The sequence below is a fragment of the Chelonoidis abingdonii genome, chromosome 1 (assembly GCF_003597395.2).
Source record: "Chelonoidis abingdonii isolate Lonesome George chromosome 1, CheloAbing_2.0, whole genome shotgun sequence".
Classification (NCBI taxonomy): domain Eukaryota; kingdom Metazoa; phylum Chordata; order Testudines; family Testudinidae; genus Chelonoidis; species Chelonoidis abingdonii.
Genome location: NC_133769.1, coordinates 220,789,783 through 220,805,607, shown reverse-complemented (window position 1 = coordinate 220,805,607; position 15,825 = coordinate 220,789,783). Strand labels below are relative to the sequence as shown.

General features: G+C 41.0%; 1 protein-coding gene across 1 annotated transcript in view; it reads left to right on the top strand.

The window, feature by feature from the left end:
• Positions 1-14,722, top strand: part of LOC116823321 (uncharacterized) — a 61,583-nt gene extending 46,861 nt beyond the window's left edge. The window contains exons 9-11 of the mRNA XM_075059796.1: positions 1,533-1,689; positions 11,753-11,989; positions 14,079-14,722. Of these exons, the coding sequence (XP_074915897.1) occupies positions 1,533-1,689; positions 11,753-11,989; positions 14,079-14,136 (452 nt within the window). The 3' untranslated portion in view covers positions 14,137-14,722. The remainder of the gene's footprint in view (positions 1-1,532; positions 1,690-11,752; positions 11,990-14,078) is intronic.
• Positions 14,723-15,825: the final 1,103 nt, after the last annotated feature.

Here is a 15,825-nt window from a genome sequence, read left to right as displayed (position 1 = left end):
GATGCTTTTTCTATTGCATTACATAGAATTTTTATTTCCAATACCTTTTATATCAGTATATATTCTACCTGAACAGAAGAGTTAATTCTGTGGTCAGAACCCTGCTGCTGGTTAAATAATCTTGCTATATTTTCACATGCAATCTACTGTTGTCTTAATATTCAAACAAAGCATTGTGACTGCCCTTTATTCATATTTTTGGGAAATATTTGTATCAGAATGATCACTGCTTCTCAGCTGGGATTACAATAGTACTTCTTTTTGAAAAAGCTGAATATTCACAATAGCAGTCAAACATGTTCTCTGATATATACAGTAGGTTCTGGGGTTCAGATGCTGCACTGATAGGTATCCTGCAAGTACTTTAGATATGGAAGCGTGTTGTACAAATAATATCAAGGAAGCTTTTAACTTTTAAAGTAAATTCTAATTATTTAACTGTTGTAAGTATTATACTTATTTAGCTCTGTTCTCCCTAAGAAAAACCCACAAGAGGGGCCTCACCTCTGTGAGGATCCTCTTACCTGTATCATCTTTGTCCACCCATAGAAGAGGCCAGAGACAATACATGGCTTGGGATCTTGTAGATCACAGGAAGTCCTGCAGGAACCCATACCCATCTACATGGAAGTTCTGCAACCCTGCACCAGTTCTGGTGTTGGTGGCTCCTTGGCAGCACAGCCCCAGATTGATTTATATTTTTGATCAACTTCCTCAGGGTTGTGGAGCTCAGTCTCTGTCCTTCCCCAAAGCCTTCAAAGGACAGGGGGGTGTAGTGGCTAATTCTTCCTGGAAGGCCAACACGCAGAGGTTCCCCTACATGCATTGATCCATGGGAGATGAGCTGTTTGGTAAGAAAGGATCTGATTAATAGGGATGGCACACCTGCTGTTAGAAATTACTTAGCTTTGTAGTGTCATCTGGAATTTCCAAATTCATAGATCATTAGCCTCTTTTTTCTTTTAATTACACAAAGTTAGGGCTTGTGAAATATGCTGGGTCTTTCGGTCGGGAGACTGAATCTGCTGAATCTACATCACTAGTAGACAGGAGCAGTGCCCGTTGAAGTTCCCCGCACTGCTTTAAAGTACTTCAGCAAGGTGCTAGAGACTGACTATTCTCTGTGTATGCACTCAGTTCCAGTTCAGTAAGTCTTTGGACCCATCTTTGAGACTACCTGTAACACTGCCTCTTATGATGATAGGATGTTTAATTTATTAGACAAATCAAACATATGACCATTAGAAATTGAATTGTGTCCACAGTTAAGTTCACATAGGTCAGCTGACAACCACTTTTGCTCTAAACTGGAATTGAACCAGGGACTGGTATTGAAGGACTTCATCTATCATTATGAGACATTCTGTTGATGCATCAGTCTGTTACTTCCAGACAGATGACTAAGTTGCCGTATGTAACCAAGTTTGGTATAAATTTCTGAGGATACCTTTCTAGTCTTCAGTTTAGAAAATCCAACTGTATACAACTTCAGTGCACCCTCTGACCATGCTGGGTTTTTTGCTGCTTTCAAGATGGTGCATGTGAGGAGATCCCAGAACCGTGTGATGATGATTTGTCTGCAGCCAGTCAGCAAAATAGGACACGTCATCAGAACTCTCTACAGCATGATACAGATGTAACAGGCAGCCTCTCTGCAATGGATACCTGCAGTAAAAGTGCCATGAGCAGGTAATTTAGAATTAAGCATTAATTACAATTAATTATTGAACTTAAAGCAAGAAAATTTTGCTAGAAATTTTAAGTTTTCTAATCCTATTAAAAATCTATTATAAAATAAACCCTACCCCAAGCAGAATTTCTATTACCTGGAAAGGAAGAAGAGGAAGAGACTCCATGAAGTCTACTACAGACTTGGCTAGTGCTTATTTGCTTTCCCAGAAGATGCTCAGAAGCTTTGATGATGGGCTACAGTATAAAACCTTAACGTAGAGATGTTGATGAGCACATCCAGAAACATTTCAGCTGTTCAGGCACTGGTAGAATTAAGGTCTCCCTCTCAATTTAAATTTTCAGTGAAAAGAAATCCATGTTTAAATCTGCTTAGGAACATGTGTTGTGTAACTGGGCTAGCTTCCCATCTTTGCCCTCACTTCTTGAGGAGTTAGGAATGGTATGTGAGGTTGAGGGACTGCTTGTATAGCCACTTTCTTAAGTCACTGTATTGTTAAAAGCACTTAGTCTCCTGACACTCACGCCAGTGGCCTCCCATGTACAACAGCCATTGTTAAAATGTCAGCTAAAATCTTCAAGTCACCATCCTCAAGCGAAGACCCAATTGTAATGGTAATATGCCTTCCAGAATTCCCTGATGGGCACACTTTGTGGCTTTGTCAAACCAATGGGTGAAGTGGATTCAAGGGTTCAACACATCCTGCTTCTAGTTTCTCAACAGAGAAGTTTATTTCAATCACCATGATGGAGCATGAAGAGATAATCAGCCATCACCCAAAACGGCAGGGCTTTAGTAGATCAGAACCAACACTGTGAATTGCTTCTGAAAACTACTTTATAACTAGTACAAGACTACAGAGGACCTATGTAAACCATACTATGCTAAAAGCACTTTAAGTAAGCAAGCACCCACTTACTAGAATTCTCAAATGGGCAACCCTGTATAGGGAGCCACTGGTGTATGGCAGAGCATCAGCTGGTGCCAAAAGCTTGGATAAATGCTGCAAGGTCCACCTTTGACAGGAAAAGTCACAACTTCCAAGCTAACTGTAGGTGAAAAGACCCTTGGCTACTGTGGAATCCAGGGGCAGTGGGAAATCCAAATATGAACCTCAATTACAAGATAGGCATCCCCTTACAGTAGATGTTTCTTCATGCCCATCAGTATCATCTTGATTGTCATCCACAAGATGTTTCTGTGAATTTGCTCCTCTGTCATCCTTCTAAGATAGGATCCTCTGAATGTTTATAACTACTAATGTTTTTCATAAAACTTATCTCAAACAAGAAAAAACTAAATTGTACCTCACTTGCTTTGTGTACTGTGCCCTTATCATGCATCAAAGTGTTCTTGCTTACCTAAAGAGTATTGCAGGTTTCACTGCAGCCAGCATGACTTAGTCTTGACCAAGAGGAAGAGTATCCAGGGCCATTTAGTCATTGGACTCAGGACATGGGTTAAAGGGGGTCCTTTTTCTTGTTGTGAGGGGGACAGCTGTTCATTAGGAACTGAACAGTTATTTCACACAGGCCAGGAATAAGCAATCAGATGATGATGATGATATTTGGTTACCACCAATCAGGGCTGGGATTGAAGTCATGGCGTCATAATAGATCAATTGTGTTATCTAACAATTCTTCGAGAGAGATGTCCCTGTGGGTGCTCCACTTCAGGTCAAGGTGCGTCCCAGCACCTTCAGTCGGAGATTTCTACAGCAGTACCCCTACGGGCCGCGCATGCACTGTGCCTGCCTCTCGAGCAGTCAATGTTCTAATAGCACGTGCACAGCCCGGGCTCCTCAGTTCCCTAAGGATCAGTCCTAGGACCAATCCTATTCAACTTACTCATAAATTCATAAAATTATCTGGGGAAAGGGGTAAATAGTGAGGTGGCAAAGTTTGCAGATGATACTAAACTGCTCAAGATAGTTAAGACCAAAGCAGACCGCGAAGAACTTCAAAAAGATCTCACAAAACTAAGTGATTGGGCAACAAAATGGCAAATAAAATTTAATGTGGATAAATGTAAAGTAATGCACATTGGAAAAAATAACCCCAACTATACATACAATATGATGGAGGCTAAATTTAGCTACAACTAATCAGAAAGAGATCTTGAGTCACTGTGGATAGTTCTTCCGAAGAGTCCATGCAGTGTGCAGAGGTGGTCAAAAAACAAACAGGAATCATTAAAAGGAAGGAATAAGATGGAGCTATCTTGTTGCCCTTATATAAATCCATGGTACTCCCACATCTTGAATACTGCTACAGATGTGGGATCCTCATCTCAAAAAGATACACTGGCATTAGAAAAGGTCTTCAGAGAAGGGCACTTAAAATGATTAGGGTTAGGAACAGGTCCCACATGAGGAGGATTAAGAGACTAGACTTTTCAGCTTGGAAAGAGGAGACTAAGGGGGAATATTGATAGAGAGGTCTATAAAATCATGAGTGGTGTGGAGAAAGTGAATAAGGAAAAGTTATTTCCTTGTTCCCATAATATAAGAACTAGCGGGACACAAAATGAAATTAATGAGCAGCAGTATTAAAACAAATGAAACGAAGTTCTTCTTCACACAGCATACAGTCAACTTGTGGAACTCCTTGCCTGAGGAGGTTGTGAAGGCTAGGACTATAACAGGGTTTTAAGAGAGAACTAGATAAATGAATGAAGGTTAAGTCCATTAATGGCTATTAGCCAGGATGGGTAAGGAATGGTGTCCCTAGCCTGTTTGTCAGAGGGTGGAGATAGACAGCAGGAGAGAGATCACTTGATCATTACCTGTTAGATTCACTCTCTCTAGGGCACCTGGCATTGGCCACTGTCAGCAGACAGGACAATGGGCTGGATGGACCTTTGGTCTGATCCAGTATGGCCATTTTTATGGCCCTGATATTGAATGAAGTCTACTGGCTCCCTAGGTGGCAACCTTACCTACTGCACTATGCCGGTGCACTGAAATGCTGCCACGGACCAATCATCTTAGTAATAAATGCCTACAAACCCACAACAGCCATGCTCCAAGCCTCTGATTGGATGTACCGGCAGCATTCTCATTGGTTAGCTGGCCTATACAAAAGACCCCAATAGGAAATGGGTGCTGTCTGAGCAATAGAATATTGCCTGTTGGTTGCTGCCTTTCCCAACCCTGCCTCACCACCTCACCCGACCTCCCCTTCCTAACCCGCTGACCCAGCGCCATGGATTTGATCATCTGACTATTGACCCATGTGAGAATTCTGACCACTTCCCTGGACTGCCTCTGATACAACTGACCTTTTGGCTACCCAACCACCTGCATACACCTGACTACTGCTCTGAACTACCCCCTACCCCTCCTTGGCCAACAGGCATTACACATGGAAAGGGCAAAAGGAGTGCCCCGTCACACAGCTGGTAAATTTGGTGTTTTTCTTTGTATAGAGGATTTAAAAAGGGACATATGTAAAGTACTCAGTGCATGACCCTCTGAACTGTCCTGGCATATGAGACACTTCTTTGAGGAAGCCTTAGATGAAGGAATATCCCAGTCCTGACACCTTGAAATGTCTCTTCTCTTTCCCGAGAAAACATTTCTGCTCTTAAAAATTTACATTCAGCAGGAGTGGGAACTCAACAACATCATTCTTTCCAACATTTTCCAGACCTGGGGTTATCTGCAACTGGATCTATTTGCCACAGCAACAAACAAAAAATGTCCGACGTTCTGTTCCAGAGCAGGGCTGGGGAAACACTCACTGGGAGACGCCTTTATGCTCCCATGAACCGAAACACTCATGTGTGCGTTCCCACCAATGCCTCTATTGCACAGAGTAATTCAGAAGATACAAACAGACAGAGCCAACATCATTGTCATAGCTCCAGGATGGGCCAGACAACCGTGGTACCCCTTCCTCCTACGCATATCGGTCAAGCCACCCATCCCCCTTCCCCTACTCAGCAACCTATCACAACACCAGGGACAACTATTTCACCCCAATGTACAATGTCTCCACCTGAAGGCCTGGCTGATCAATGGTTCTCTAATGTGGAGTTAAAATGTTCGGACCAAGTGCACACTGTCTTGCTACACAGCAGAACATACAACACACACACTACCTACCTGCATAAATGGAAACGATTCACATCTTGGTCTGCTGACAAACAGACCTCTCCAGTTTCTGCTTCACTCCCACTGATACTGGATTACCTGTTTTAACGTGTAACATCTGTGCTCTCTATGAGCTCACTCAAGGTCCACCTTGCGGCAGTCACCGACTTCCACCATAAGATTGACAACTTATGGTCTTTGCCCATCCAATCACCAAAAGGTTCCTGAAGGGTATCCAGACATTATACCCGGACTTGAAACCGCCTGCTGCACCTTGGGATTTACCCCTAGTCCTCAAAGCCCCGACGGATAAAACCCTTTGAACCAATGGCTACCTGCTCCCTTCTCCACCTATCCATGTGCTCGCCTTCTTCATAGCAATCATCTCTGCCAGACGAGTAGGAGAAATAGGGACACTTATGGTGGACCCTCCATATACCACACTCTTCCGCAACAAGGTCACACTCCGCACACATCCAAAGTTCTTACTTAAGATATACTCTTCCTTTCACCTCCATGAACCTCCCAACATTTTCCCCAAAACCTCACACTAATGCCTTTGAAACAGCAATTCACATTCTTGATGTTTGCAGAGCATTATCCTTTTACCTGGATAGAACAAAACCATTTAGGAACACCCCCCCCCCCCAGACTTTTTGTCTCTACTACTCAGTGCCCACAGGGAAATGCTATCTCTACACAGAGACTTTCCAAATGGATTGGTGACTGCATATGCCTTTGTTACCAACTCAGGCAAATACACCCTCCTACATCAATTAGGAGACACTATACCAGAGCTGTCTCCACCTCCACAGCCTCTCTCAGTAATGTCCCGCTGCCTGACACATGCAAGGCAGCTACTTGGGCATTGAACCTTACCTTCGCCAATCACTATGCTCTCATCCATACTGCAGCGTCCGACACAAATGGGTAGAGCTGTCTTGTCAACAGCCTTCTTGCCTCATCTGAAGTCCCAACCATCCTAAAGGGTACTGCTTTTCAGTTACCTGGAGTGGAGCACCCACAGAGGTGCCTGAAGAAGAGGTTACTCACCCTGTACAGTAACTGACATTCGAGATGAGTGTCCCTGTGGATGCTTCACTACCTGCCCTCCTTCCCTCTACTTTGGAATTCATAATGCACTCTGTAGAAAAGGAACTGAGGAGCCCAGGTTGTGCATGTGCTATTCAAACACTGACTGCTCGAGAGGCAGGCACAGCATGTGCACAGCCTGTAGGGGTACTGCTGTAGAAGTCTCCGATAGAAGGCGTGGGACGCACCTTGACCTGAAGTGGAACACCCACAGGGACACTCATCTCCAAGAATATCAGTTACTGCACAGGGTGAGTAACCCTCTCTTCTTTAAGAGATATTTTTAGATATACTGTTTGTTTTTAAAATATAGAAAAAAACCTCAGCCTAATTATATATAATTTAATTTAGTGACGACAAGTGCCAAGGTTGGCACCCAAGGTCAGTGAAGTACCATAGACCAAAACCACGATGGCACCGGCTACCCCAGGGCATGCTGACTTGTATCACTGTGCTACTGCGCACACTCCTTTTTCTCTAAGGACCACCTCAAAGGGCAAGACGGTAGTACTGTTTCCATGCTTATTCAGTCTGGTAAGACTAACAAGGTACTGGAGAGTTTGCAAACAGCACAAAATTAAGGTAATATTTGACAAGCTATTACTGTTAGGGAAAAATAAGCAGTTTTCATGATACTTGTCGACCTCAGTGGAATCTTAGGCCAGTGACTTTAGCCCATTGCCAATTAAATGGCTGTATATTTGGGGGGTAAGCATTTATACAGCCCCCGGTACATGGATGGAATTGGCATGATTGAGTACAAATGCTTCCAAATTTATAGGGAGCAAAACACACAAGCCGCTAATCATTTCCACCTTCCCCTCCATCTTACAGCCACTTAAATCAGCAAACTTACCATTCAGAACTCCAGAATATTAATTTCCTCCCCATGAGCAATCAGCCCAGGATCATTCACTCAGGAAGTCTAGGCATGAAACTTGGAGGGGCTGAAAAAGAGTGGCACTTGCAGAACCAAAGAACTTGTGCAGCTGGAGCTCTGATACAAAGCTAGCAGTAGGTCTTAGGAGACAAGAGTTGCTCCTGTTCAGTCCAGGGATCACAGAGCGTCCACACATCCCTCAAGAGTTCCATAGCTATTTCATTTTGCAACAGCAGAACTGGACTGAATGCCCATTGGGGAGCTAGCTGGGGCCAGCACTGGCTGAGTAAGCAGCCTGGCTAAGGGATGCATAGCCTCACAGTAATTTCCATTAACAGGGTTCCTATGAAGTCCCTGGTACAATTTAAAACTTCTCTGATACAGTTCCAAGGGAGAAGCCAGTTCGCCTGGGTTGTCGGTATTCATGCATCAGTGAATGTAAATCCTGCCTCTGGCATTTGTACTGAATGATGGCAAAAGAATGTTGCCAGCCACCATGTAACAAGAATTCCACCTTCGGTCTTGGCTCAGGCTCCTGGTCCTTGTGAACTACTGCTAAAGAAAACATCCCAGGACTTTGCCCAGGAAAGCTTTTGTGGGGTCAGTTTCCTTACCTTGTGACATGCAGGTAATTTTAACCTGGTGTGGTTCGGGTGGCCCATGGAGTAACTGTATCCAGTTTTCTGGCACTCTTCAGTGTATTATTTATACCCTATGTGGCACTTACAGGTGCATCACGTTTTCACAAGCTGTTCAAACATGCACTATAGGTCCAATCCTTTGCCTACTTAAGTCTATGACAAAGCTTCCATTGACTTAGATGGTGAAGGATCAGGCCCAAGTCCTCATAATGCCTCCTTGATAGGATCACCTCTATTTTAGAGGAGAAAGCAGAAGCTTGTGGACTTGCCCAAGGCCACACAAAGTCAGTGGCAGAACCAGGATTATAACTCCTGAGCTGATGGACTAAACATGGGACTGAGAGCTAGTACCCAGCACTGCCTCTGTGCTCTGGCACGCAGTGAAAGAAGACAAGCATTCATCCAAGCCCAGCCTATAACAGAGAGAAAGGCAGTAGTCATTAAATTTCCTTGAGTGTCATGAGTAATAAAGGAAACTTTCCATTGGGCTTCATGCAGAGATCCAACTCCTTGAATAGTTCTAGTCACAAAAATAGGAAATTCATCACAAAACTGACACTTCTCCTGGGAGCCTCATCTGTTCTGCTCAGGTCAGCAGCTCCCTTGCTCAGACTGATAAAAAGATGCACAGCATAGCATACTCTTGTCATAAACAGATAGCTAAGGGTTAATGTTTCTTTTACCTGTAAAGAGTTAACAAAGGGAACCAAACACCTGACCAGAGGACCAATCAGGAAACTGGATTTTTCAAAGTGAGGGAGGGAACTTCTGGGTGTGTTTTGTCTTTGTTCTGCCTGTTTGTTTTCTCTCGGCTATGAGGGAAGAGCTTTTTTTTTTTTCCTATCTCCAAGCTTCTTTCTACCCTTCTGTTCCCAAGTTGTGAGTACAAAAGGAAAAGCAATAGGTTTATATTGTATTTTGTATTTACATGTGTGGAGTTGCTGGAATGTTTAAATTGGATATCTTTTTGAATAAGGCTGATTATTCATATTTTCTTTTAAGCAATAGCCCTGTGTTATGTCATCTTGATGCAGTGATCATGTCATGTGTTTTTTCTTTCTTTTTTATATAAAGCTTTCTTTTTAAAACTTGTTGGATTTTGTTTTCCTAGTTAAGGCAAGGGGATAGGAATCTCTGTGCCAGGAGTACTGTCTCTCTCAGGGAAAGACTGGGAGGGGGGAGAAGAAGGAGGGGGGAAGGTAAATCGTCCTCTCTGTTTTGTGTTTCAAGGGATTGAAGCAGGGAAATCTCCTAGTATCCCCAGGGCGGGAAAATCTGGGAGGAAGTAAAGAGCAGGAAGGGAAGTGGGTTATTTCCCTTTGTTGGAGGCTCAGGGCATCTGAGTCTTGGGGGTCCCCCAGGGAAAGGTTTGGGGAGACCAGAGAGTTTATCAGGTACTCAGAATCCTGATTGGTGGCAGCGAGATAAGATCCAAGCTGGTAATTAAGCTTGGAGGTTCATGCTAAGCACCCAGATTTTGGACGCTAAGGTCCAGATTTGGGACAGAGGCTTATTACAACTCCGCTTATTGCTTCTCATCTAGATTGGTGGCTTTTGGTCCCTTCTTGCAGACGTGTAAGATCCTGGCTGTGCTGATGTCACATTACACTATGATCATTTGGTTTTTCAGTGCGGGTACAAGTCACTTCATGGTGTCAACTGCCTGCTTTAAACTCCAATACATTTTTGAAGGACCTAGAAAGAAAATTTATTTGTAGATTTAGCTTTGTGCAAGTTGTCGATTTCTTTGCTCGAAGCTAAGTAAGATCTGTCTTGTGTGTAACAAAATCAAAGCAGTTGATAAATCACAATCCCAACTAAAGGCCTCTTCCATTCTTTTACTTAACATATATAAAGGGAATTCAGACCTGCACAGGAATCTGAATCTCTCAGGACTGGAATAGATGCATGCACTTTGAGTTTGAAGAACTGTATTGGTTCTTTATCATTGACCTTATAACCTTTTACACAGTCTCTCTTCCCCTCAGTCATGGTTTCTCACTACTCCATTTTTCTCCAGAGATTCTGTATTTGGGAATGAGCCCTTAATCCTAGTTTTAGAGAACTCTTGAACTAAGAACAGATGGTTCAGAATCTTGTCCAATAAAGTGTGCTGAAGGATTTCTTAACCCTCTGCTTTGGTGTAAACCAGACTCCAAAGCTGTTCGCCTGTACTAAAACTGTTTGCACAATAAGTTTTTATCAGGCACAGTGATAAATACTTAGGCTGATGCTTCATTAAGAAATTGAGAGGTCTGGAACTTTGGCCCCTTGGAGATGAGGGAAATGGGAAATATGCTGAAGGGAAGAACATACATGAATATTTCAGGATAGTGACAGGACACATTAGGCTTCTGATCCACTTTCAGTACATTTTGGTGTACGCATGCACCATGATATGCTTTGTTCAAGTCCTCTCATCTGGAATGCCTTTCTACGCTCCTGCTGCCTAAGGAGAAGACAGGTGAAATCAGAAGTGTTAACTTAGGATAGGAGTGACTGTGTTAGCCTGGAATTTTGCTAGATGGCAAAAATCAATCACCACATCTGCAAAGCCCTCAGAGGAGCTCTCCCCTCATTCCCTAACTTTCACAATGCTTAAATTAACTCTTTGATCCTTTTACGTGTCATGGTGCCTTCAACAAGCCCAGTTCCATTTGGGTGATCTGTTTTAAGGCTGCATCTTGGCATGGTGCTTCCATGAGTTCAGTGGGCTGGGTTAAGCCACAGTCTCACGAGTAGGGGGAATGCTTGGCACTGCAATTGGTCCAGCAGGCACTGAAAGGGAGGGGAAGTGAAAGAATTGAGAGGCATAACAATTAGTGACATCAGATTTACTAGGCCACCTATTCCATTCCCTGACAGAATAGGTTTACTCTATACCATACATTTCTAGTGCTTTGTCTGATTCATTGTTAGTAAGTCCCAAGTGATGGGCTTTCACTAACTCAGTTCCAGTGGAGAAGCAAATTATTTTTTTGCTGTGGTTAGAAACTATGCAGGCAACCAGTGATCAGGAAGTGAAGTGGGACTGCTTATGCATTCCTATCCCTCTATAGTGAACAAATGTAAACAGGGGAAAAATGCAAAACAAGTCTACCTGAGCTGCCTCTGTGCTGTGGTGAAGCAGATCCTCCCTCCCCACAGAACGCTTTCTGGATTGGCAATTGAGAATGAAGTTTTAAGAAATGTAAGAATTCTAACTGAATTCACAAGGCATTTATCAAAGTGGATCACAAATGCAAAGTTATTTGGCACTCTGAAAAGAAGCCACCAAAGTTTTCTTCAGAATTTAAAATTAGTTTCACGCTTCTAGTAAAAGGTTGCGCTTTAAATTTTTTTTCTTTTTACACTAGGACTCCTGTGGGTAAGATGGTGTTACCAGGACGACCATTTGCACCAAGAAATGTTACAGACTTGAAAGTTGGGAACCTGGTGAAATTCTCCCATCCAGCAGGGAAAATCAGTAAAGGAACAATCAAGTACTTGGGGCACCTGCTTGGGAGAGAGGATGTGTATCTTGGGGTAGAAATGGAGGGCAGCGAAGAAGGAGAACATGATGGAACATTTCAGGGAACACGATACTATCTCTGGTAAGATTAACCCTATAGTTAAACAAAAAAGCCTCTTACTATTCCCCTGAAAAATCTGTAATTTATGGTTCTATAAATATCAAAAATTAATATATATTTGTCACAATATAATGTTCTGCTGATAAATAGATTAGGTTTTATTTAATCAAAATATGTATAAATAAAGCAAATGTATTTTTAAAACCATTGATCCTGTTCTACTATTTCATTTCTATTATACCAAATGAGCAATGCAGATTTTATTTTGTCTGGCAGAAGTTGGTGCAACAGAGGTGACAGTTCTAGTCTGTACTATTTACTTCTTTTGTGAATGGTCTACAGAGTTATTGTGGAGTCAGCAAGTTACTGTCATGTTTCTCAAAACAAGCAATTTTAATAAAAGTATCCTAGATTTTTACCAATTAGCTAACAGTAGGGGGGTTCCCCCACAGTGAATAGTCATCCATTAAACAAATTGCTTAGCTAGCAATGTTTCCATTTTGCATAATACACTGAACTACAATACAAATATAGTTTAACAAGTATAGTATATGTATATGCTGGATTAACCAGTTACTGCAGTTTTAGAACTAAATGACTCAAAAAAATGGAAAACAGAAAACAAAATATGGACGACTCAATACATCTGTTTAACAAGATTCCATCTCCAATGATCAGGCACAACTCCCCAGATAAGTTATTGGTTTCCAAGACAAAGGTTCTTTGATAATCAAGAAACACAAGAGATGCCTATTATAGATTGTTTTTAGATTTTTCTTGAACAGCAACCATTCCTATAACACAGTTAAGCTTCAACATCTCCTGTGATGGAACACACCCGAATGCACATCAAAATATATAACATTTTAAAAAGTGAAGTTGGCCACTACTTAGAGAAAGCAAAGCAAATATCTCTTCATCTGTTCTTGAGGCAGCAGTCACTCTTCAAAGTTTTCCCGAGCTTAAATCACTTTATAAACTGAATTGGATTAGCCCTAGGAACCAACAGAGTCAGTTTTCATTTGAGGGGACTTCTTCAGGGCCATCAGAATAAGCAGAGAGCAGGACCAGAGACAGAGTCACCCCAGATATCCCAGTTACACAACTGACATTGATAGGAAGCATTAATGATAATCAGGGGCACAAATCAAGACTCCTAGCTGTCCTGGATCATCAGTGCGAATGGATGGGACCTCTACTCAGAGATTAACATCTCCTTTGGCAAGGAGAAACTGCCCCCAAACCTAAAGCATGCCATTGTCTGGTCAGTATAAACCACTATACAGACTGAAATATATATGGCATCCAAAACACATGATATCCATTTTTGTTCTTGTTTCTCTATTACTGCCCCTTGTTTAGGCTTCAGTCCTTCTTTTGTATTCTTGTTAGTGTGTGAAAATTTTGAAACTTCCAAATTCTGAGGTTTTTACAAACAGGAATAATAATAATAATAAAAAAATCACATCTTCTGTGATTTTCTCCCTACTTCCTCCCTCAAGAACAGTATGATTCTTGAGACAATGAGCCCATTTTCACTGCAAGGTCAAATGAATAAATTTTCAAATGTATTTAGGATAAAGATTGCAATGCATGGTATGGCCACCTATCCCTGCTTGCAAGTTAATAGTTGGGGCACTTACCAAATCATTTAGTATTTCCTAGACTATACCAGCAAAAAGGGGTGTCAAGCCATAATGGTCTTCCAGGTTCATAACATACACATTAGGCCGAATCAACAGACTGAGTTCAAATCAAAGGTGAAAAAAATGGTTTTCACTTTGATTTTAGGGCAAAGGCCTACTGTTAGTTCTGCAACATTTGGTATCAGTTGAAATTTTGCATATTTAGGAGCAACAGAAGTTTGGAATCCAAATCTTTCAGAACTAAGAGCAGAATTTTATTCTGCTAGCAAAACCAGATTTTGCTATACTGATCTGCAGAAATGAAAAAATTTCACTTTAATTAAAAATCATGAAATACACCCCATACATGTGCTTTATTTGGAGAGAGGGAGAAAAGCTGCATTTTGTTCTTAACTACTGTGGGGGTTAAGACAGACCTATTGTGAACATTAACTGAATGTTTTGTATGGGTTTTCTTCCCCTAGCAAACCGAACAAAGGAGTATTTGTGAACTTCAGCAAGGTCATTATGGCATGGGAATAATGAATCCAGGACAAACCCCTCATATGAGCCTATGGACTTTTACAGCAAGTTACTGGCATGCTATGCCCTTTGACTATCTGCAAAGAAACTAATTATATTGTTCTACACAGTGCATTTGCTAAAAGTGTATTGATGTATTTCCTACACATTTTTATAGAAATGTTTATTTTAAAATATTTTCTGGAACCTTTGTAAACCTTTTTGTAAAATAAACGTGAAGTGTCGTCATTCCTGAAGGGACCCTCTTTAATGACTTGATTGGAATTTACTTACCTGACAACGTAGCCTAATCAGCAGTTTAGCAGACCTTCTAAATAAGGAATTACCTGTTAAATAAACATCCATTCCTATAAAACTTCACATAGCAGATCTATAATATACCAGAAGAAAAAGATTCATGCAACTGAAAATCTGAAGTGTTCCACTTGTAGGAATGTTTTATGGAAATAGCTTCCTTTTGCTTCTGTATATAAATTAAGACCTGATCTACATTAGAAAATTTGGGTTAATTAAACTGGTTCAAACCTGTAATTTAGCTTAATTTAAATGAGGGTAACCATCATTTAAAATTGGTTTAAGTTAAACCAATTTAAAAAAGGGATAATCCACTTTAAGTGCATCTAGAGGTTTGCAATGGTTTAACTACAACCAATTTAAAAATTAATTTAGTGAATCCACTAAAAATTTTTTAATATAGACAAACCCTAGTTATCTCAAACTATAGGACACAGATAAAACCAAAAATCAGCCTTTGCAACATTTTAACAACTGCAGATATTTGCTACTCTAACTTTATTATTTTAATGTTCAAATTAAAAAAAACCCCTATTTGTTCACATTTAGCACCATGAAGCATGCTCTTAAAGTAGCATAACAATGAGCTTTCAGGAAAAGACTTGTTTCTTAATTTTGAGAAATTAAGGGCTTGTCTACACACAAAAGCCTCATTTGTTTAACTAAAAGTGTGGTTTAAAAAACAATGTACTGAGTGCAAATCTCAGCATGGACAATCATATCAATTTAAACCTTGTTTATATTATTTTAGCATCAAAGCTAAAACCAACGTAAACCAGATTTAAACCAATGTAAATTTTTCACACACAAAGGACTAGTCTACACCAGGATATTTACCAACCTAGTTAAACCATTATTATTGTTTTTGTGGCTGCAAACCAAAAAAAGTCCAGTTACTCTAAGAGTGTTGACAAGGCGTTATGTGAGTAATTATGGTGGTATAATATACCAGTATAGTAATTCTGGTACATTTCCCTAGTAACAAGCCCAAGTTGTACCATTTTAAATAAATTAATTTTAAAACTACATGTTTAGTTAAATTAGTGCAACATTAGGTGTGGCATTGTGAAGTAATTAGAGGAGTTTGTAGTGTGGAACAAATTTATCTCTCGTTCCATACTGTAAATTCAGAACTTCAATTTTTATTTGGTGCTGATTTTCCAGCTCATATGCTAAGCTGATGCTTCATCCATTCACATTCTGTTGAAAGCAAACTGTTAAAACGTATCTTGTTTCTTCCGCCTTGCCACAACACACACTGCAGCTGCAGTAAGGATATTAATGTTTGATTTGTAGACTATGTGGGAGCAAAGTTTACCTGATCAGAGCTGGCTTCCTTTGACAAAAAACTTGATGGACATGGGAAGTTTTGTCAATGCCACGTTCTATAGGTCA